This window comes from Scyliorhinus canicula, chromosome 1, assembly GCF_902713615.1.
Source record: "Scyliorhinus canicula chromosome 1, sScyCan1.1, whole genome shotgun sequence".
Lineage (NCBI taxonomy): Eukaryota > Metazoa > Chordata > Chondrichthyes > Carcharhiniformes > Scyliorhinidae > Scyliorhinus > Scyliorhinus canicula.
The window spans coordinates 132,180,821-132,202,834 of record NC_052146.1 but is presented as its reverse complement, the minus strand read 5'-3'; the positions used below and the strand labels follow the sequence as shown (position 1 = coordinate 132,202,834).

At 49.9% G+C, this 22,014-nt stretch overlaps 1 protein-coding gene across 4 annotated transcripts in view; it reads right to left on the bottom strand.

Annotated features, from left to right (window-relative positions):
• Positions 1-22,014, bottom strand: part of LOC119967483 (transient receptor potential cation channel subfamily A member 1-like) — a 645,844-nt gene that overhangs the window by 133,333 nt on the left and 490,497 nt on the right. For all 4 annotated transcript variants that reach the window (XM_038800105.1, XM_038800113.1, XM_038800133.1 and 1 more), the window contains one exon: positions 5,966-6,209. In XM_038800105.1, the coding sequence (XP_038656033.1) occupies positions 5,966-6,209 (244 nt within the window). The remainder of the gene's footprint in view (positions 1-5,965; positions 6,210-22,014) is intronic.

Below are 22,014 nucleotides of genomic sequence, written 5' to 3'. Positions count from 1 at the left end.
GAGCATCGAGGAGAGTGGTCGTTTTGCGCGCTTTTTCCGGGTCCCTATGCATGCGCGCCACGACCGGGTGGACGATGAGGCCGAAGACCCCGATGCGCATGTGCGAACATCGGCCGACCGCACTGCGCATGCGCGATGGTGCACGGAACGCGTTGACGTCAGCGTCATGACGTGTCCAAATTGTGGCTCCGCCCATTTAAAGCGGCAATGCCCAGCCAAAGGAAGGCGATGTCTACAGTGTGGGAAGCCTGGGCATTACGCGCCCTTATGCAGCTCCACCGACCAACAGCCAGCGATCCCAGCTACAGCGCAGATGTGTCCACTGCGTACAACAAGGCACGCAGGATTTGGCACCTGACAGCCCAACGGACCCCGATGCTGACTGCGGCGAGTCTCCATACTGGGTAGGCACAATGACCACGCGCGAGCTGGCCTCCACCGTGCCTGTAAACCACCTTTCAATCCTCACTGTGGATCCTGACGACGAGTGGTGTGCTGTCATCGCGGTTAACCAGTCTCGCATCCGATTTAAATTGGACACTGGCGGATCTGCAAACCTCATATCACAGTTGGACCTCGACAGCATCCGAGACCAACCTAGCATTCTTCCACCAGCCTGCCAGTTCCTTGACTACAATGGCAATGCCATAGCTGCCAGTGGATCATGTCAGCTAGGTGTACCTCACAAGGCAATCAAAGTGATGTTACGATTCGAGATCGTCCGGCCTGACAAGGCATCCCTGCTCGGTGCTCGCGCGTGCAAACTCCTAAATCTGGTCCAGCGCGTCCATGCCATGTCCTCGACACTGGCGACTGCCTCGCCCAATGTAAATCTCCAGGCTGAGATAGACGACATTCTCACGCAATACCACAACGTGTTTGATGGAATGGGCACGCTCCCATATCGTTACAAGATATTGCTCAAACCGAATGCCATTCCAGTCATCCATGCACCACGGCGGGTGCCGGCTCCTCTCAAGGATCGTCTGAAATCGCAGCTACGAGAGTCCAAGACCAGGGTATTATCTCAAAGGTCACGGAACCAACAGACTGGGTCAGCTACATGGTCTGCGTCAAGAAGCCCTCTGGTGAACTCTGCATTTGCATTGATCCCAAAGTCCTGAATCGCAACATCATGCGAGAGCACTACCCGATCCCAAAGCGTGAAGAAAACCTGTGAGATGGCTCATGCCAAATTATTTACCAAGCTGGACGCCTCCCGTGGGTTCTGGCAGACACAGGTGGACGAGTCCAGTCGGAAGCTGGGAACGCTTAACTCTCCGTTCAGAAGTTATTGCTACAACCGCATACCTTTTGGTACCATATCAGCTTCCGAAGTATTTCATTGCATAATGGACCAAATGATGGAGGGCATCGAGGGCGTGCGAGTCTATGTGGACGATGTGATCATCTGGTCCACGATGCCCGAGGATCACATCGCTTGCCTCAAACAAGTTTTCCAGAGGATACATTAAAACGGCCTCCAGCTCAACAGGGCCAAATGTTCATTTGGTAGGTCCGCTATCAGGTTTCTGGGTGACCACATTTCACAGCAGGGTGTACAACCTGACGCTGACAAGGTGCTGACAATGAATGCCATGAAGACCCCAGAAGATAAAAAGGCGGTCCTCCGTTTCCTCGGGATGGTGAATTTCCGTGGGAAATTCATTCCCAACATGGCATCCCACACCACAGCCCTCCGGCATCTCGTAAAATAGTCGACAATGTTCCAGTGGCTTTCAGCACATCAAGCAGAGTGGCTTGAGCTGAAGGCGAAGCTCACCACAGCCCCAATACTTGCATTCTTTGACCCAACGATGGATACCAAGATATCCACAGACGCAAGCCAGGACGGCATTGGGGCGGTGCTCCTCCAGCGAGACGATTCCTCATCCTGGGCTCCAGTGGCATACGCCTCCAGGGCCATGACACCGACTGAACAATGGTATGCCCAGATCGAAAAGGAGTGCTTGGGTCTCCTGACAGGAATAGTCAAGTTTCATGACTACGTATACGGCCTGCCAAAGTTCACGGTGGAAACAGACCACAGGCCTTTGGTCCCCATAATCCAAAAGGATTTAAATGTATGACACCTCGGCTGCAGCGAATTCTTCTTCGTCTCCGCCAATATGACTTTGAACTCATCTGCACATCGGGTAAGGAGCTGATCGTCGTGGATGCCCTATCCCAATCCGTCACTACGCCGTGTGAACAGGGCGACTTCATTCGCCACATTGAAGCACAGGTCAAGCTGTGTGCCAGCAACCTCCCAGCCACTGATGAACAAGTTATACAAATACGCGAAGGAACTGCCAAAGATCCCCTACTGCAGTGCGTGATGAAGCACCTCGCCCATGGCTGGCAAAAGGGGCAGTGCCCCCAGTTCTTCAACGTTAAGGACGAGCTGAGGGGATCCTTCTTAAACTAGATAGAATCGTCATTCCCTAAAGCATGCAAAACATGGTGCTCAGGCAGATCCATGAGGGTCACCTGGGGGTCGGAAAATGTCGACTCAGAGCTCGGCAGGCAGTTTACTGGCCTGGCATCAGCCAGGACATTGCCAACACAGTCCTCAACTGCACAACATGCCAGAAGTTTCAACCAACTCAGCCCAAGGAAACGCTGCAACAGCACGAGATCGTGATCTCTCCGTGGTCCAAGGTGGGGATAGACATCCTTCGCGCCAATGGGCGTGATTACGTGCTCCTGGTCGACTACTTCTCCAGGTACCCGGAAGTGGTGAAACTGTCGGACCTCACGTCCAAGTCCGTCATCAAAGCCTGCAAAGAGAAGTTTGCCAGGCATGGGATACCACTCACGGTAATGAGTGACAATGGTTCATGTTTCTGCAGCCAAGAGTGGTCCGACTTTGCATGATCCTACCACTTTAGTCACATCAGATACAGTCCCCATTATGCGCAATCAAATGGGAAGGCCGAGTAAGGGGTCCATATTGTCAAGCAGTTGCTGTGCAAGGCTGCAGACTCAGCCTCGGAATTCAACCTGGTGCTATTGGCATACAGGGCAACCCCTCTGTCGACTGGTTTGTCTCCTGCACAGTTGCTCATGAACCGCAACCTGAGGACGACTGTTCCAGCCAACCATGTTCCAGACCTTGACCACCTCACGGTGCTGCAGAAGGTGCAGCGATCCAGGGACCAGCAAAAGATTATGTATGATGCTCATGCCACGGACCTGCCTGCGCTGGCTCCAGACAATGTTGTTCGCGTTCAGCTGCCTGAGGGAGTTTGGTCAGCCCCAGCTGTTGTCGTCGGACAGGCTGCTCCCAGGTCTTTCGTTGTCCAAATGGCTGATGGCTCCATTTTACGGCGCAATAGGAGGACGCTGCGTAAAGTTCCCTGCCCATCACCCTACTGCACTTCTCCGCATGTCATCATGCGTCCTCCGGACGTCTTGCACCACGAGGCCACTGATCTGGCAGCGATACCACCTGTCCACAAGGCCACCGAGATGGCAGCCATCCCGCCTGTCCAGGTACCGGCGTCCCCCCCCTCCACCTCTGCGGCGATCAACGAGAATTCATCACCCACCACAAAGACTGAATCTATAGACTTAAATCTTGTAAATTTTGTTCAGTTTGCTCTGTATCTGCACGATAGACACCTTCCCATGTACATATGTTCATTCATTCCCCACTTGTACATAGTTATGTAAAGCAGACCAAGCAGGCCAGCAGCACGGTTCGATTCCCGTACCAGCCTCCCCGAACAGGCGCCGGAATGTTGCGACTAGGGGCTTTTCACAGTAACTTCATTGAAGCCTACTCGTGATAATAAGCGATCTTCATTTTCATTTCATTTCATATACAGCCACTTTCCAAAATTTATTTTAAAAGGGGAAGATGTCATAATATCCACTCATGTATATCATGAGATGCAGACAGGCAGTGATTGACACACAGGATAACCAATGAACACACATTACACAGAACAACCAATCACCACCGCTGTAAAGCCCACAGGGCATTAAGGCTCTCCCTCTCTCACAGGACACGGCTAGGGAGATAGTCGCAGTGCACAGGCCAATGAACATCATCACCATGTGATAGAGAGCTAGTCTGGTCAAGCCAGCAGGAGGTTATCAGTTAGGTTAATAGAGTGTGAACCCACAGCAGATTATGTATAGCAATCAACAGGTTCAATAATACAGTGTTGGACCATCACTTGTGTCGGAAGCCTGTTTCTTGTTTTACTGCATCCAGTTGCAGTCGATGTTAGACCAACACAGATAACACATCAAAGCCTACTTGTGACAATAAGCGATTTTTATTTTCATTTCATTTCATTTGAGAAGTTAGTGTGATGATAGCATGGTTGTGTTGTAGTTCACCAACTGACCACTCAGAGTTTCATTGGTATACAAGTGAATGTTAGAGTCAGGTGACCTCAGAAGGACAGGAGAGCTGGAAGAAAGAGGTCAGTTGTGCAAGATCAAACTGTTATTCATCTGTTGTTTTGTATATAGTTGACTCACAATTAGTGTTGATAAATCTCAAAAGGTTTAGCTACAAATGTTCTTGTAATATAAAATCAGGCCATCCGACAAGAACATCACAGTTGGTGTGTTACTTTCCTGAATCACTGCAGTCCATGTATTGTAGGAACACTCATGGTGCTGTTAGAAAGGGAATTCCAGGATTTTTAACCAGCGACAGTGAGGAACGTAATGATGGGATCTCAGAAGATTAAGATGGATTGTACATTTGACACGTCTGGCTGAAGATGGTTGCAAATCCTTCAACTTTGTTGTTTGTTCATACATGCTGGATTCCACCATCATTGAAGATGGAAATGCTGAAAGAGTTTCCATATCTTCTTAGTTGTTAAATTATCCACCACCATTCAAAACTTGATGAGTCAGGTTTGCAGACCATTGATCATACTCATTGATTGCAGGATTACTTAGCTTTGTCTATAGCATGTTGCTTCCTCTGTTAAGCATGAATGTAGCCTTGAGTTGTAGATTCACTAGGTTGCCACCTTTGTGCCTGGTGCTGTTCCTGGTGTACTTGTTGCATGAAAATATTCACCAGTAGACCTTAACATGAGCAAAAGAAGCGATTTATTGTTGCAGAACTGTGGGAGAAAGTCCTCGATACCTCAGTCATACCGGCACACTTTCTCACTGAGCTGTGGCTTAAACTGGGTTAACTAGAGTAACTCATAGTCCAAAGTTCACTGTCTCAGCAGAAAATAAGCAGGCATTAATTCATATCCCAGCATGTTACCAAAGCAGAACGTTTACACCAACATACTTTTGTACATTGCTCACTGAACTAGGGTTCATCCCTAACTCAGTGTTAATGGTATAGTGAACAATTGGGGTCCTGTGATCATTGTAGGCTTCAACTTATATCTTCCAAGGGGTCTATTGTGAATCAAGCAAGTGCTTCAAATGGCCAGTGGTAGGTCCCTTTAAGAAAAATGGCAGCTGTGATGAGAGGCACTAACCTCTGGAATCCCAAGGTGACTGGAAAAGGTAGTCAGCAGAAGCCCATGTTGCAGAAGCCCATGTTGTTTGATTTAGAGTTTGAAGGAGCACTTCTATACATTAAAACCTTACCTGCTGGCTGCAACCTAACAAAGTGGTGCCCACAAGGCTGCATATTGACCTGGTTAACTTGAATGCAGTATATACTGGCTGTTACAGGGTAAACCAATCTTACAGCAAATGAAAAGGCCTTGTGCCTGTTTCAAGTGTGGGCATGCCACAATTAATTTCTACATCTTTACCAGCATTGCAGAAGGTCTACTTCTGACTTGTAAAGAGCATACACATATGGTGCCCCAATATTTAGGAGGCTGTTTAGTGCCCAAAAATGTGCATCATGCAGACAATTTTCTGGACCATATTCTGAAGGATTTTACAACTACACTCAAAACTTTCCACCACTGTCAATGAATGTCACAAAATAAGCATTTTCATTTTTTCCATCAAATTGTACCTTAATTCTCCACACAGGTTCCATTTTATTTTTCTCCTCTTCTGATTTGGTTCCTCCAAGTGAAAAGGTATTTCGTGTGTGCCGATTTCTCATCCTGTCATATTGTACAGTTAATGGTGCACAGTTCTCTTCTATAAATGTCTTAAGTATTTCCAGGTTCAGGCAGGTAGCCCAATTTTTGTCTACCTGGAGTATAATATTGACTCGCTCCATTAGAACATTAGCATTCAAATTCTCATGAATTCTAAATAGAAAAAAAGGTTAGTTTTAAGAGTTCAAATTAAAGATCTTCAAGTTTTCAAAACAAGTTATGATTTATTGTGCAACCCAGGGTGGTGTGGTGGAGGTGGTCTAATTTAATGCTTTAATATATTTTCTCAGCCGACATGATGTGCTTTGGATGAGTGACAATCAGTATCATAAAATATTATAACATAAAGTAGTAGAACTCTGGAAGTGATGATCCATCAATCACTTTGCCTGAACAAAAATAGATGCTTCTCTCCAATGCTATGATCAAAATAATACAATACAGTATGGCAGCTTGATGTGGACAAACAGTACAGAAATAAATCCCTGAGTCCACAATATCTGGTGTAGAATTATGCAGCTTTAAGATTTTAGGTGGAGAAGACCTGCATTAAGCTAACTTTTCTCACCACAATTGCTGATTTAATCTGCTGTGTTTTCAGCATTTTGTGTGTTGATTCAGATTTTTAATATTTGCAATTTTTGCTTTTTACTTAAAACAGCATCATTGTTTCCTGCCTTAATATTGATATTGCTTTGACTGAAAGCAATGGAAAGCCTAAGTAAACCATCTGTAAAAAAAAAGAGAACGGTAGGATTTTCCAGTGCCGCCTGCCACTAGGGTTGTCCGGTCCTGCTGAATGTCAATGGATTCTTTCCTAGACAGTTGAATATCCCACACTAGTCTGGCTGTGACAGGGCTGGAGAACCTTTACCTGTATCTGACATAGTGGGGTTTGGGGGGAGGGTCCCCTCAAAATACAGAGAGGTTAAATTTTTCAAAGTCTAAATCCTGATCCCAACCTGCCTAATTCCAGTTAAATATAGGTGGGAGAGGAGACAGGCAGTGAGTTGGAAATATAAATATTATGAGGCTGCATGCATTATTATTATGCACCATTGCAAATTTAAACTCTGGACGGCATGGTTTCCTAAGCCTTTAAACACAATGTTGGTTTTCAATGGTGAAAAAAGGTCTCTTATGCAACAGAATCTTGTTCCTTCTATTTTCTGAGATGTTCACAAGAACTAGTTTGCAAGGTTGATAAGGAATCATCAGCAAAATACTTTGCTTCTGTTAGTATCTTCTGAATTACTTGTGAGTTCATGGGAAATAAAAGAAAAGAAGAGATCGTTCATTCTGCAGGCTGATGTGATCTCTGTCATTTCATTGAACAGAAAAATGGTAATTTTTTTACTTGATTACTTGATTAAGTTTACTTGATTAAGCAAATGGATGCATTTCTAGACATTTCCAATATATGAATACTTCTCAAATTATTGGATTTTCCCACCTTTTTGCAGTTGTGTTTATAGAGTTACTACAACCCAGAAAGAGGCTCTGTGGTTATTTGTTGTGCTAGCAATCCAATCAGTCCCATTTTACTGCTCTAACACCAAAGACATGCAAGTTTTTCCCCTCAAGTTCCCATCCAATTTCTTTCTCATCACTGTTTCCTCCACCCTCACAGGGAACAAGTTCCTGGTCATTACCACTCAGTGCATAAAAGATTCTTCCTCTCTTGTCCAAAACCTTAAATCAACATCTCCTTATTTATGTGCTATCAACCAATGGTAACATCTTGGGCATAATGCTCCAGAAAGATTTCGAAGTGTGCTTGCGAGTGGGCTTTCCTGAGCTTTCTGACACTCGGCCCTGCGAGGCAACGTTATTCAACGTTAATTGGTCCATTTAACAAGGCCCCGCGGGCTTCTCACTGCAAATGAAGGCTCAGCAGCTCATTCGCCAGGACCGCACTCGCCAGCCCCCTGCTAACAAGGTTTATAGAATTTACAGTGCAGAAAGAGGCCATTCAGCCCATCGAGTCTGCACCGGCCCTTGGAAAGAGCACCCTACTTAAGCCCCACACCTCCACCCTTTCACCTTTATCCCCGTAACTCAACTTAACCTTTTTTGGATACTAAGGGCAATTTAAAATGGCCAATCCACCTAACCTGCACATCTTTGGACTGTGGGAGGAAACCGGAGCACCCGGAGGAAACCCACGCACACACAGGGAGAACATGCAAACTCCACACAGACAGTGACCCAAGTCGGGAATCGAACCTGGGATCTTGGAACTGTGAAGCAACTGTGCTAACCACCATGCTACCATGCTGCACTTAAACAGTACTTGCACAGCCAGCACCACTCAGTTTTCAGCGATGACACCGAGAAGACTGGCTCCAAGATTCGAGGTTGCAGACCTGAGGCGGCTCCTCGATGCAGTGGAGGCCAGGAGAAATGTCCAGTTCCCCCGAGGGTCCCGGATAATGAGTCACAGGATAACCAGTGCCGCCTGGGACGAGGTGGCGGCGGCAATAAGCTCATGGAATGTGACCAGGAGGACTGGCCTCTAGTGTTGTAAGAAGGTCACTGACTTACACCGGGCAGTAAGGGTGAGTTGACACCAACCCTGCCCCCCCACCCCCCTCCCCACCTCGGAGATCTTTCTGCCCTCACAGGAGCTTCGACCCCCCAAACTCTCCATGCGGCCCCTAACCCTCCCTTCACTCCTCTCCCTTCAACCCCCCAACCCTTCCAACAAACCCCCCCCCCCCCCCCCCCCCCCCCCCCCACCAGTGTAAACCATGCATGTGACTTTGGATGCCCTCTGTGTCTCTGCAGGAGAAACTCTCCCACAATTGCTGCGAGAGGACCCAGACTGGTGGAGGCTCACCACCTTTGAGTAATGGGCCCTGGAGGGGACGGGGTGGCTGAGAACAGAGTGGTCACCAACACGGAGGTTGGCAGAAGCCGCAGAGGTGAGGATCCACTTGGCCCCACCCGGAGCACCTGTCAAACGCGAGTTGTTATTGCCATACTGACTGACTCATCCCTCCCACTGACCACATGCCCATTCTCCCACAGGTCATCCAGCCAACTGCGCTGGCCCATGCCGGGTGGCCCCCTCCCCCGCCTCCCAGCAGAATACCTCGGAGGAGAGCACCTGGGATGCGTCGCAGCTGTCATCCCCACCCACTGACAGCACAGAGACACATATCCCGGTGGGAAACGTTAGTGGTCAGGTTTCTGGGGCACAATCTGGTGAGCACCTCACAGGTGGAGGCAGGAACCCCCAGACGAAACAGCATTCGGAGGTCTGTTGGATCCCAGGACACAGCTGGGTCCCAGCCTGATGATTACCCGGAACTGTTGGAGACAGTATGGTGCAGCCAGGACATTCAGAGGGAGACGTCAGTGACACTCCAGCAGGACCATAGCTGCTTGGAGGAGGTCCCAGAGGCTATGGGTGCAGGATATTGTCGTATTTTATATTTTCCCCGCGTCTTGACTGTGATAGAGAAATTCAAACAGCATTCATTAGATAAGCAAAACTGAACTTTATTCACTAATTAGAACTGCTAGCAGAAAATGGCTGATACTTGGAGTCGGAAGGCAGTCAATTACAAACTGCGGAGTCCGTCCCAAGTCTGCGATAGTACAGAAAAGAAGGCGATTCTTATACATTATAGGATCAAGATAACATGAATACAGCTTGGTCAGGAATTTGATCGAAAGTAAAACATAAGTAATAATCGTTACAATGGCGGCACCTTGCTGACCTCCAGGGGACTTGAGTTTCATATTATTATCTTGTCTTTGTTTTAAGAAAGGGAAGAAGTTGTTTAGGAACAGGAAGAGATAGTTGTTCAGCTTGTTATGTATTAAGACTACTTCTAGCTCCAAGCCTTATCTAGACTCTCAGAGTCACCCGGTTCCCATAGACAGGCTGTCTCGGTGTATTCTGTGCCTTAGGTTATATGACATCAGTTTAAATTCACTTGTACCAAGAAAACTTGACTACTTTTCCCATCATGCCATTATTTGCTTCACACAATACCACACTATGGCGCCGGCAATGCATGGCACTGCAGCCAACACTACTTCTGTGGCGACCGTAGTGGAGAGCCTGACGCATGACGTTGGCAGCATGAGTGAAGGTGTCCAAGGCTTTGTGCAGTAGGTGACGGCCATGGTTGAGGGTCTCGGCAGAATGGCCAACTCACTGGGGGATGTGATCCAGTGCCAGGCTGAACTTGATGAGGTTCTGTGTGACATGTCCTGCTCTCAGATGGGAATGGCCAAGGCGCTGTGGAACTTGTTCTAGTCGGGTATTGCTGAGGTGTTGCAGAACGTGGCCCAATCACTGAGAAGCATCGCTGAGGGCGTCAACACCTTTGGTGCAGAGATCGGGAGGAGCCGCTAGGGCTGGAAGAGCCAGATGACAAAGAGGCAGCCAGGGCTTGAACCAGCTGCCCCTCTGTCCCTAGATTAACCCCGGACCCTATGGACACTGATCGGGACGAGGGGGCGCTGGGTACCAAAACGGCCCATCCCATGGAGTGGGGATAGTGGCCACCAGTTTCCCCCAGCTCCACCCCTCTCATGAGGCCGTGTCTCGAGGTCAGCACACCGGACAGGGCAGCATGGCTGTGCCATCGACAAGTGCGTCGTGGCCCTCCGGCCCGAAAGCTCCCAGATGACGCCTACCAGGGGCACTGAAGGCCACGGGACAGGTAAGCAGCTGACTGCCTCCACTTCAGATGTGCATCCTAGGAAGACACCTACATGTAGCGGTGGAGCTGGGAAGGCCAAGTATGGGTGGGAGGGGGGGGGGGGAAGAGTGGCGCAAAACCATTGGGAGAGTGCGGAATTGTTGGACACCTGTGACACATTAAAAACCCTTGCACACAACCAGTATGGTGCCTGTCACTTTCTTCTGAATTGAGGGCTGAGCTCTAAACCCTTGGCCCAGCTGTCCAGGCATCTCCTCCTCCCCAGGCACAATGCGTGCAGGTGATGGGTGTGAGCCAGCACTCAGCAGACAGGCAGGGATCAAACATTAGCATAGATGGAGGAGCACCGGTGCTCAGCTCTCTGCGGGTTAACACCTGTTTCCCTTGACAGTGACCTGCTGACGGTGCCGACACAGTCCCAACACCCTGGGATGATGTGACCCTGGGGGTGTGGGCGATGGGGGTGGGGGGTGGGTAAAGTATCAATGATGGACCAGGCAATGTCCTATGTGAATCGGGTGGGTATGAGGGCCTCCCTGGCTCTAGGTTTGCTGGACCCTCACCGCTGCTGCCCGTCATGCAGCCTCTGTCTGGTCCTCCAGTTCCTCCCTGTATCGTCCTCCAGCCCCTGCTGGTCTGGCCTTGCCTCATCATCCTCATCCACCTCCTTGGAGGTGGGCACATGTTCCTCATCCCCAACCCCAGCCCGACGTTCCACTGCTGTGCCAAGTTGTGGAGGACACAGCAGACCATTACAAAGCGGGCGACCCTCTGGAGGGTATACTGCAGGAAACCACTGGAGTGGTCGAGGCATTGGAACCGCATTTTGAGCAGACTCAATGACAGCCCGGTAGCCGCATGGGCCTTGTTGCATTGGGTCTCCTAATATGTAGGGCACTCCCAGATGGCCCGGTGAGTGCAAGGCGAAGTGCATGCAGTCAATCAGCCCCTGGACCTGCTGGAGAAAGTCGTCAAGAAGGCATGCAGCATGCTTGCCTTCATCAGCCGGGCCATTGAGTTTAAAAATTGGCAAGCCATGTTGCAGCTTTATAGAATCTTAGTTAGGCCGTACTTGGAATGTAGTGTTCAATTCTGGTCGCCACACGACCAGAAGGATGTGACGGCTTTGGAGAGGGTAGAGAAAAGATTTACCAGGATGTTGCCTGGTATGGAGGGCATTAGCTATGAGGAGAGGTTGGAGAAACTGGGTTTATTCTCACTGGAATGACGGAGGTTGAGGGCTGACCTGATAGGAGTCTACAAGATTGTGAGGGACATGGACAGAGTGGATAGTTAGAAGCTTTTTCCCAGGGTGGAAGGATCAATTACTAGGGGACATAGGTGTTATGAATGGTATTGGTAACTGCTGTAATTGAACCTTGCCTTTAATACATTGGCCCTTTAAGACCGGACTTGGAACCCTGGGGGACTCCACCTCTGGCTCCGCCCCCAGGAAACGGTATATAAGGTGATGCTCACTGGGCAGCATGCTGTGACCACACTTCTCGGCAGCTGTCCGGTTCTCTGGTAATTAAAGCCTTTGAATTACCAATCTTCTCTCCTGTGTCGTAATTGAGGGTATCTCAATAGGTATAAGGTGTACAGGGAAAGGTTTAAAAGATGTACGAGGCAATTTATTTTTTTGCACAGAAGGTGGTGGGAACCTGGAACTCGCTGCTGGGGAAGGTCATGGAAGTAGATAGGATAGTGACTTTTAAGGGGCATCTTGGCAAATACATGAATAAGATGGGAATAGAGGGATATGGTCCCCGGAAGGTAGAGGGTTTTAGTTCAGAAGGGCAGCATGTTCGGTGCAGGCTTGGTCGGCCGAAGGGCCTGTTCCTGTGCTGTAATTTTCTTTGTTCTTTGTTCTTAACTATGATTGCCAATTCCCGATTAGCAATAGTCTTCAGCCACAAGGCCAGAGAACTCAAACGTCGGTGGGGGTTATGCATGGTCGGTGGAGCAGACTGGTAGGAACAAGGGTTGCTCCCAGAACGGGTACAACCGATCTAGCAGTTGGCATGGTGGTGCTGTGCGTAGTTGCGACGCCAGTCCCGCCCCTCTCTACTCTCCCAAAGCGGCCCACCCTGTGGAGGGTCCGTCCCCCAGCCGGGGTCTCACCACCCCAGCCAAGGGTACCCCACTCCCCACTGAGCATTGGGGAGGCAAGACCAGCGCCCCTGGGCTCTTTCCCGATGAGCAACGATGGCTACTCACCTCCTTGGCTCCCTGCAGAAGCCCTTCCACCAGTTCACGTTTTCAAAAGGAGTACTAATCGGCGCCAGCATGACCACTTGCTGGGGAGGTCAATGAATTACGAGAGACAGTGGGATAGATAGAGAAATACAGCACAGAACAGGCCCTTCGGCCCACGATGTTGCGCCGAACTTTTGTCCTAGGTTAATCATAGAATTTTGGACAATTTTTCATGGCCAATCCACCCAACCTGCACATCTTTGGACTGTGGGAGGAAACCGGAGTACCCGGAGGAAACCCACGCACACACGGGGAGGATGTGCAGACTCCACACAGACAGTGACCCAAGTCGAAATCGAACTTGGGACCCTGGAGCTGTGAAGCAATTGTGCTATCCACAATGCTACCGTGCTGCCCTTATGGATATGGGGCCACTCCAGTTAATTGTATGGAAATAGGGCTTAAGTGGTGATAATTGGTTCTCGACACGCTACGGAGAGATCGCGATTTTGCCTACGGAAGTGGACCGGTTGCATCGCAAACTGTTTGCTGCCTGGCAGGGTTCTCGTTTTTGGCTTCTCCCACTATTTGGGGCAGCAGGGTAGCATGGTGGTTAGCATAAATGCTTCACAGCTCCAGGGTCCCAGGTTCGATTCCGGCTTGGGTCACTGTCTGTGCGGAGTCTGCACGTCCTCCCCCTGTGTGCGTGGGTTTCCTCCGGGTGCTCCGGTTTCCTCCCACAGTCCAAAGATGTGCGGGTTAGGTGGATTGGCCATGCTAAATTGCCCGTAGTGTCCTAATAAAAGTAAGGTTAAGGGGGGGGGGGTTGTTGGGTTACGGGTATAGGGTAGATACGTGAGTTTGAGTAGGGTGATCATGGCTCGGCACAACATTGAGGGCCGAAGGGCCTGTTCTGTGCTGTACTGTTCTATGTTCTATGTTCTATGTTCTATTCACTGGCCTCATTTCATTCGAACGAGAGTGCATGAGGCCTGAGAATCGCGCCCCTTATCTTTGTCTGTTCATCTAAACTTCTCAGAATCATGTACATCGCTATCAAATTTCCCATCAATCTCCTTTTTCCAAGAAGAACAGCTCCAGCTTCTCCAACCTAACTTTGCCGCTAAAATCTTTGACCATGCATTCCTCTCCTTAAATCTGATTTGTCCTGTGCCAATCTGCATGTGGCTTGGCAATAATCCAAAAATAATCTGTTTGAAAATAGAAGCCAAATTGATTAAACTGATGAACACCGGTGTACTCAACCAGTGACGACAAGTGATTAGGCAACTACGATTGTACCCGTTTTAAAACACGTGGATTGATCCGAATCTGTGGTGATTTCAAAGTTACTGTTAAACCAGCTCTATATGCAGATCAATACCCATGGTCCTTGATTGAAGATATGTTCAGTAGCCTGGCAGATGGGAGAAAATTCATGAAGATAGATCTGTCGCAGGCTTACCTGCAGATGGGAGTGACTGCTGAATTCCAACACCTGCTGACGAAAGTGAGCTATTGCAGTTTGTTTTAGTATAAAAGGCTCCCCTTTGTGATCATGTCGGTCCCAACATTAGTTCAGAGTTCTATGGACGAAATACTAGGTGGACTAAAGGGGTACAATGCCACTCTATGATATCTTGATCATCGGGTCCACAGAGGAAGAGCATCTGAAGAACCTTGACTGGACCCTAAAACACCTGCAAGAACACGGCTTAGAAGTAAAAAAGTAAAAGCGTGACTTCTTCCAGAACTCAATAGAGTACTTTAACATCGACCATAAGGGGCTACGCAAGGCACTCAAGAAAATGGAGGCAGCCATGGAGGCTCCTTGGCCGACTAATGTGACCAATTAAGCTCTTTCTGGGTCTCGTGAATTACTCTGGCAAGTTTATTCCAAATTTGGCGACATTTTTGAAGCCATTATACAATCTTTGATGTAAAGGTCAATTTTGGAAATGGGACCAAGACTGTGAGTGAGCACATCTAGCTGTCAAATAAGAACTTCAGGAGGTCAGATGTCTTGGTTTACTTCGACCACAAGTTGCCCTTGCAATTGGAGTATGATGCCTCATCCTATGGAATTGGTGCAGTGTTGTCACACATGCTACTCAACGGTGAGGAGAGTGATGCACTATCAATTACCACAAAGAGAGTAGTGGAATAATCAAGGCTTTATTGAGCAAACATGTTGTGCCTCCTGTAGCTGCCACCAGAATGGCTGCTGCACCGGCGAGCACACACATTTATATGCCGCCGACTGAGCGGAGCCAACAGGCAGGGATTCACCCATGTACCTCTATTATATGTGTCTTACCGTAATACATATAATACTGCTAGTGGTGACTACCACAGAAAGGCTGAGTGCTTCGCTTCACGCTCCACGCTCTCAAACCGGTGCAGAGACGAGTTACGCTCAACTAGAGAAGCAGGCCCTCAGCATCATTTTTGGTGTGAGGGAATTTTACCACCATTTATATGGCTGCCACTTCGTGCTGCTGATGGATCATTGTCCATTCACGTCTATCTTCGGCCCATTCTCCAGGATACCCTCAATGGCAGCCAGTAGGCCCCAGAGTGACAGGCAAATGCAGATGCATTATTCAGGCTGCCCCTGTCGTTAAGTGGAGAGCAATCCAGTAATAGGTTGAAGATTTTGAAAATATACCAGTAACAGCAGCACAAGTGAAGAGTGATACAAGAAATGGCCCTGTTCTGAGCCAGATGATAGACCTAGTCCTGAAAGGGAGGGCTAGGAGGAACCATCTGGAATTGAAACCATAGTTGTCCCGTTGGTGTTGTCAGTTCAGAACGGGGATGCGGGTGATCATTTCTCCAAACTTAATCCATAGAAGTAAAATCCTTACAGAGCAGAATGAGTCCATTTGGCCCATCGGGTCTGCACTGACCCTCCGAAAGAGCACGTTACCTCGGCCCATTCCCCGCCCTATCTTCACAACCCCGCGCATTGATCATGGGCACTTTACCTAACTTGCACATTTTTGGACTAATGTACAAGGTACTGAAGCAATTGCAACAGGGCCATCCAGGGGTGGTGAGGATGAAGGAGGTCGCTATTTGTGGTGACTGAGATTGGATGCTCAGGTTGAGGAAAAAGCCAGTTTGTATCATGTTTGCACCAAAATCAGGAGTACACCGCCATTGTCGCCGTTACGCTCCTGGGATTGGCCCAAGGTGCCTTGTGGGTCGAATATGTTGGTTGTCGTTGATGCCCATTCCAATTCCAGCTAACCTGACCGTTGAGAAATTAAATGAAATGCTTGCATGTTTTGGAAACCCTGAACAGATTGTTATCTACACGGGCAGGAATTCACAGACTACATGGAATGGAACGTCATTCAGCACATTAAATCGGTACCTTATCGTCCCTTGACAATGGTCTTTCAGAAAGATTTGTGCAATAATTAAAGCACTCATTGAAAGCTTCATGGGCGGAGGAGTTCAATGTGTCAGTAGCTTTTTGGCCAGGACTGACCTCATGCCACGACCCAGAACTTGGTGGCATACATGCTGCTAAAAAAGGAAGCTTCAAACTACATTTGACCTCTTGTTACCTGAAGAAACTCACAAGATTGTCAAAAGAAACCGATTAGTCCAGATGTCCAGAAAGGAAATGAATTCCGAAAGATACTCTTTCTGTCATGGTGAGCAAGTACTGGCCTGGAGCCACAACATGACTGACAAGTGGATACCTGCCACGGTCCTGACCCAGACCCAGGGAGAAGATTGTGTGGTGACAACATGCTCACCAGCTGTTAGCGGCACACCCCCAAGTCGGAACTGCCCATCCCCATAAGACTTCAAGAAGGGGCCTTGGCCTTACTACCTGAAGTCAGCACACTGTCCCTGGAGCAAACCATCACAATCACACAAGGATGCCAGCCCTGTGAAAAAGATTGTCTGCACGCCCCCCTAGGGACAGACCCTCTTCACCTGAGATCCCCAGTATCCCGAAGGTGGACAATCCTGCACCAGAAGGAAGGAGACCGCCAATGCAAAACAGATGCCTGCCAGGCAGACTCTCTTATTAAGTATACATCGTGTTGTGTATCTGCTGGAAACTGCTTTTCTTGTTGATGGAAATGGATTTTCTGCTTGTGCATGTGTGTTGCTTGCGAAACTATGTAAATACTGGAGGTGTTTGCTTAAGGGGAAGTTTCAAAGTAAAGGGCTGATGCACTATCAATTACGATGAGACGAGAGTAGAGAGTAATTGAGGCTTTATTAAGCAGAGATGTGTTGCCTCCTGCAGCTCCAGAAATGGCTGCTGCACGGAGAGCACACACATTTATACTCAGCCTACTGGGCGGAGCCAGAAGGCAGGGATCTACCCCCGTACCTGTAGTACAGGAGCCGTATTACCTCTCATACATGTATTATACAAACAGTGGTGACTACCACATTCACCCCCTGTTAAAAAAAGAGTCCAGCGGGGGTGGTGGAAAACTATTTACAAGTATGTAAGAATTTAAAGTTTACAGTCTTTTGAAAATTTACAAATTTAGCCGGTCGGGTGTGATGCTGTACGAAGTAAATAATGGCATTCTGGGAAAAGCGGTCAACTTTTAGTACAAAGTAAGAAAAGCCAAGCTCTCATAACCTAAAGCATGCATTGAAAGCAGAAAAGGTCAAGTTGACCCGAAAACTGGCTGGCTCTGTAAACTTGATAAAACTAACTCGTCATAACCCAAAACAGTCTAACTATGACAAGATAGGGCAGAACTCGTCTCTTACCATACTTAAACAAGTCTGCTCCGTTTCTTAAACATGCGATCAAAAGACAAGATAATGATATGAGACCCCGAGTCCTCAAAGGTCAGCAAGGTGACGCCAGTTTTATGATATTGCTTATGTTTTACTTTTGATCAAATTCCTGACCAAGCTGTATTCACGTTATCTTGATTCTATAATGTATAAATACCGTCCTATTTCTTTGTAATAGTGCAGACCTGGGACGGACCCAGCAGTTTGTATTTGACTGCTTTCTGACTCCCAAGTTTCAGCCATTTCTGCATGCAATTGTAATTCGCAAATAAGGCCTTGTTTTGTTTTCTTAACGAGCGTTGTTGAATCTTTCTATCACAGTCCAGAAGCGGGAAAAATATTGACTATAACAGGGTGCCTTGATCCTCCGCTGTGAGAGCCTCAGTCCCACTGGTAATGCAGGCGCTGGCTTGGTCGCCTGTGACTCTGGTAGCGTGTTGTCCTCATCTTCATCCCTGGATGGAACCAGTGGGAGGACGGATCGTCCTGAGGCAGGGGCTGTCGTGAGGTGCACTGGTGGGCGGGTGGGTGGCGCCGGGGCAATCGGAGGGGGGGTGTCGGGTGGTGCGGGAATCCAGCTGGTGCCAGGTCCCTGAGGGAGACTGTATTCTGGCAGCCGTCGGGGTTCGCCATGTGCATATTGCGGGTTCGCATGCAGCAGCTATACCCTTTCGACCAACGGGTCCGCCTTGTGGAGCCATACGTGTTTGCGGAGGAGGACAGGTCCTGGAGCTGCCAGCCACGTTGGGAGCGAAACCCCGGAGGTGCACTTCCTAGGGAAGGCAAGGAGACGTTCATGGGGGGTTTCATTAGTCGCAGTGCAGAGTAGCGATTGGTTGGAGTGGAGCGCGTCGGGGAGGACCTCCTGCCAGCTGGAGACCGGGAGATTTTTAGACCACAGGGCCAGCAGGACGGCCTTCCAGACCGTCCCATTCTCCCTCTCCACCTGCCCGTCTCCCTGGGGGTTGTAGCTGGTCGTCCTGCTTGAGGCAATGCCCTTGCTGAGCAGGAACCCACGCAGCTCATCACTCATAAAGGAGGTTGCTGTGGACGTAAGCGGGGAAACTGAACAGGGCAAAGATGCTGTTGAGCGCTTAATGACCTTGGCAGACGTCATATCAGGCCTCCAATGCCGCACAGCTTCTACGATGGCTTGGGCCTCTTTTTCAACAGAGGAGTGCCGAATTTCGAAGGCATGGAGGGTGCGGGAAAAGAATGTCACGGGCCTGCCTGCCTGGTTGAGGGTGGCGACCAGAGCGACGTCTGATGCATCGCTCCCAACCTGGAAAAGGAGGGTCTTGTCGACCGTGTGCATCGCGGCTTTGGTGATGTCAGCCTTGATATGTTTGAAGGCCTGGCGAGCCTCAACCGCCAGGGGGAAAACTGTGGAGTGGATGAGCGGGCGGGCCTTGTTCGCATAGTTAGGGACCCACTGGGTGTAATAGGAGAAAAACCTCAGGCATAATTTCATGGCATTGGGGCAGTGGGGGAGTGGGAGTTCCATGAGGGGGCGAATGCGGTCGGGGTCGGGTCCTAGAACACCATTTTCCACAACATAGCCAAGAATGGCTAAGCTTTTGGTGTGGAACATGCACTTCTCCTTACTGTACGTGAGGTTCAGGAGTTTGGCAGTCTGGAGAAATTTGAAAAGGTTAGCGTCGTGGTCCTGCTGGTCGTGGTCCTGCTGGTCGTGGCCGCAGATGGTGACGTTATCTAGGTACGGGAAGGTGGCCTGCAGCCCGTACCAGTCAACCATTCAGCACATCTCACGTTGGAAGACTGAGACTCCGTTAGTGACGCCGAAGGGAATCCTCAGGAAGTGGTAAAGGCGGCCGTCTGCTTCGAACGCAGTGTATTGGCGGCCCGCCTTGCAGATGGGGAGCTGGTGGTAGGCAGATTTCAGGTCCACTGTAGAAAAGACCAGGTACTGTGCAATCTGATTGACCATATCAGATATGCGTGTGAGGGGGTACGGGTCGAGCTGCGTGTACCGATTGATGGCCTAACTGTAGACAATGGCCATCCTGTGTTTCTCCCCAGTCTTAACTATTACCACTTGGGCTCTCCAGGGGCTGTTGCTGGCCTCAATGATGCCTTCCCACAGCAGCCGCTGGACTTCCGACCTGATGAAGGTCCAGTTCTACTCCTGGTGGCGACGGGTTTGCAATCCGGGGTGAGATTTGCAAACAGGGAAGGTGGGTCGACCTTAAGGATCGTGAGGCCGCAAACGGTGAGGGGTGGCAGGTGTGTTCCGAAGTTTAGAGTTAGGCTTGGAGGTTTAAGGGCAGCACGGTAGCTTGTGGATAGCACAATCGCTTCACAGCTCCAGGATCCCAGGTTCGATTCCGGCTTGGGTCACTGTCTGTGTGGAGTCTGCACATCCTCCCTGTGTCTGCGTGGGTTTCCTCCGGGTACTCCGGTTTCCTCCCACAGTCCAAAGATGTTCAGGTTAGGTGGATTGGCCATGCTAAATTGCCCTTAGTGTCCAAAATTGCCCTTAGTGTTGGGTGGGGTTACTGGGTTATGGGGATAGGGTGGAGGTGTTGACCTTGGGTAGGATGCTCTTTCCAAGAGCCAGTGCAGACTCGATGGGCCGAATGGCCTCCTTCTGCACTGTAAATTCTATCTATGGAAGTCCAAGCCGAGTAACAGGGCAGCGCAGAGGTTGGTGAGGACGTAGAGCCTGAAGTTGCTGAACTTTACGCCCTGGACGATGAGGGTGGCGATACCGTACCCCCGGATTTCCAATGAGTGGGATCCGGAGGCCAGGGAGATTCTTTGGGTAATGGGGTGTACCGCGAGGGAGCAGCGACTTACCGTAGCGGGGTGGATGTAGCTTTCCATGCTCCCGGAGTCCAGAAGGCAGGATGTCTCGTTCCCATCGGCTTTCACCGTCGTCGTCGCCGTTGCGAGGTTGTGCGGCCGGGACTGGTTGAGCGTGATGGAGGCGAGCTATGGTGGTGGTTGGTGGGCCCCGGGGTGGTCGGCGGCGGTGGCAGGCGATGAGAGGCCAGATGAGGTGTTCGACGAGCTGGGGTCCTGAGGCGCCGTCCAAAATGGCGCCGAAGATGGCAGCGGCCACAGGGCGCATGTGGCCTTAAAGATGGCAGCACCCACGGGCCGCACGTGATCTGATGGGAGGAAGATGGCGGAGCCCATGGGCCGCTTGTGTTCTGCTGGGAGGAAGATGGCGGTGCTCAAGGGCCGCACGTGCGCTGCGGGGATGAAAATGGCGGTGCCCACGGGTCACACTTGGGGGGTGCGGGAACAATGGGCCTGGAAACAGCGGCGACCGACTGGGCCTAGCACACCACAGCGAAATGTCCCTTCTTCCCGCAGGCCTTGCAGATTGCACTCTGCGCCGGGCAGCGTTGCTGGGGCTGCTTTGTCTGCCAGCAGAAATAGCATTTGGGCCCCCCGGGGCTGGCTGGCTGCCTGGCTGCCGCGCGGTGCAGGCTTGGGTTGGCTGGGGGCGGCCGCTAGTGGGGTCCACAATGTCCATGAGGGCGCCGTGCGGTTGGGGGCGTACAACTGTACGTTACGGGAGGCAACAGTCAGTGAGTTTGCAAGCTGCCTGGTTGCCGCAAGGTCGAGCGTACCCCATTCTAATAGGTGCTGGCGGACGTACGCTGACCCCATGCCCGTAACAAAAGTGTCCCGGGTTAAAAGTTCAGTATATTCGACTGCCGAAACTGCCTGGCAATCACAGTTCCTCGCCAGGAAGTGCAGGGCACGCCAGAAATCGTCTAAAGACTCACCAGGGAGTTGCTGTCTCATGGACAGGAGGTGCCTGGCGTACAGTTTGTTGATTGGGCGGATATAATGTCCTTTCAGGTGCACCATTGCTTCCGTGTGAGTAGGCGCATCCCGGATAAGGGGGAAAAAATATCGGAGCTCACCCGTGAGTAGAGGACCTGGAGTTTCTGTTCTTCCGAGGGTTGGTCCGTCGTGGATCGGAGGTAGCTCTCGAAACAAGCGAGCCAGTGGTCGAAGGCCGAAGCGCCGTTGGCTGCTTGCGGGTGCAGCTATAGGCGATCAAGCTTGATGTGTAGTTCCATCGCTGTAATATCCCTGCTTAATAAATTGATTCACCTGAGGTAGGAGCAGTGCTCCGAAAGCTAGTGTTTGAAACAAGCATGTTGGATTTTAACCTGGTGTTGTAAGAATTCTTACTGTGCTCACCCCAGTCCAACGCCGGCATCTCCACATAATAATAAATTGATGCACTGTCAATTATGACGAGACGAGAGTAGAGAGTAATCGAGGCTTTATTAAGCAGAGATGTGTTCCTCCTG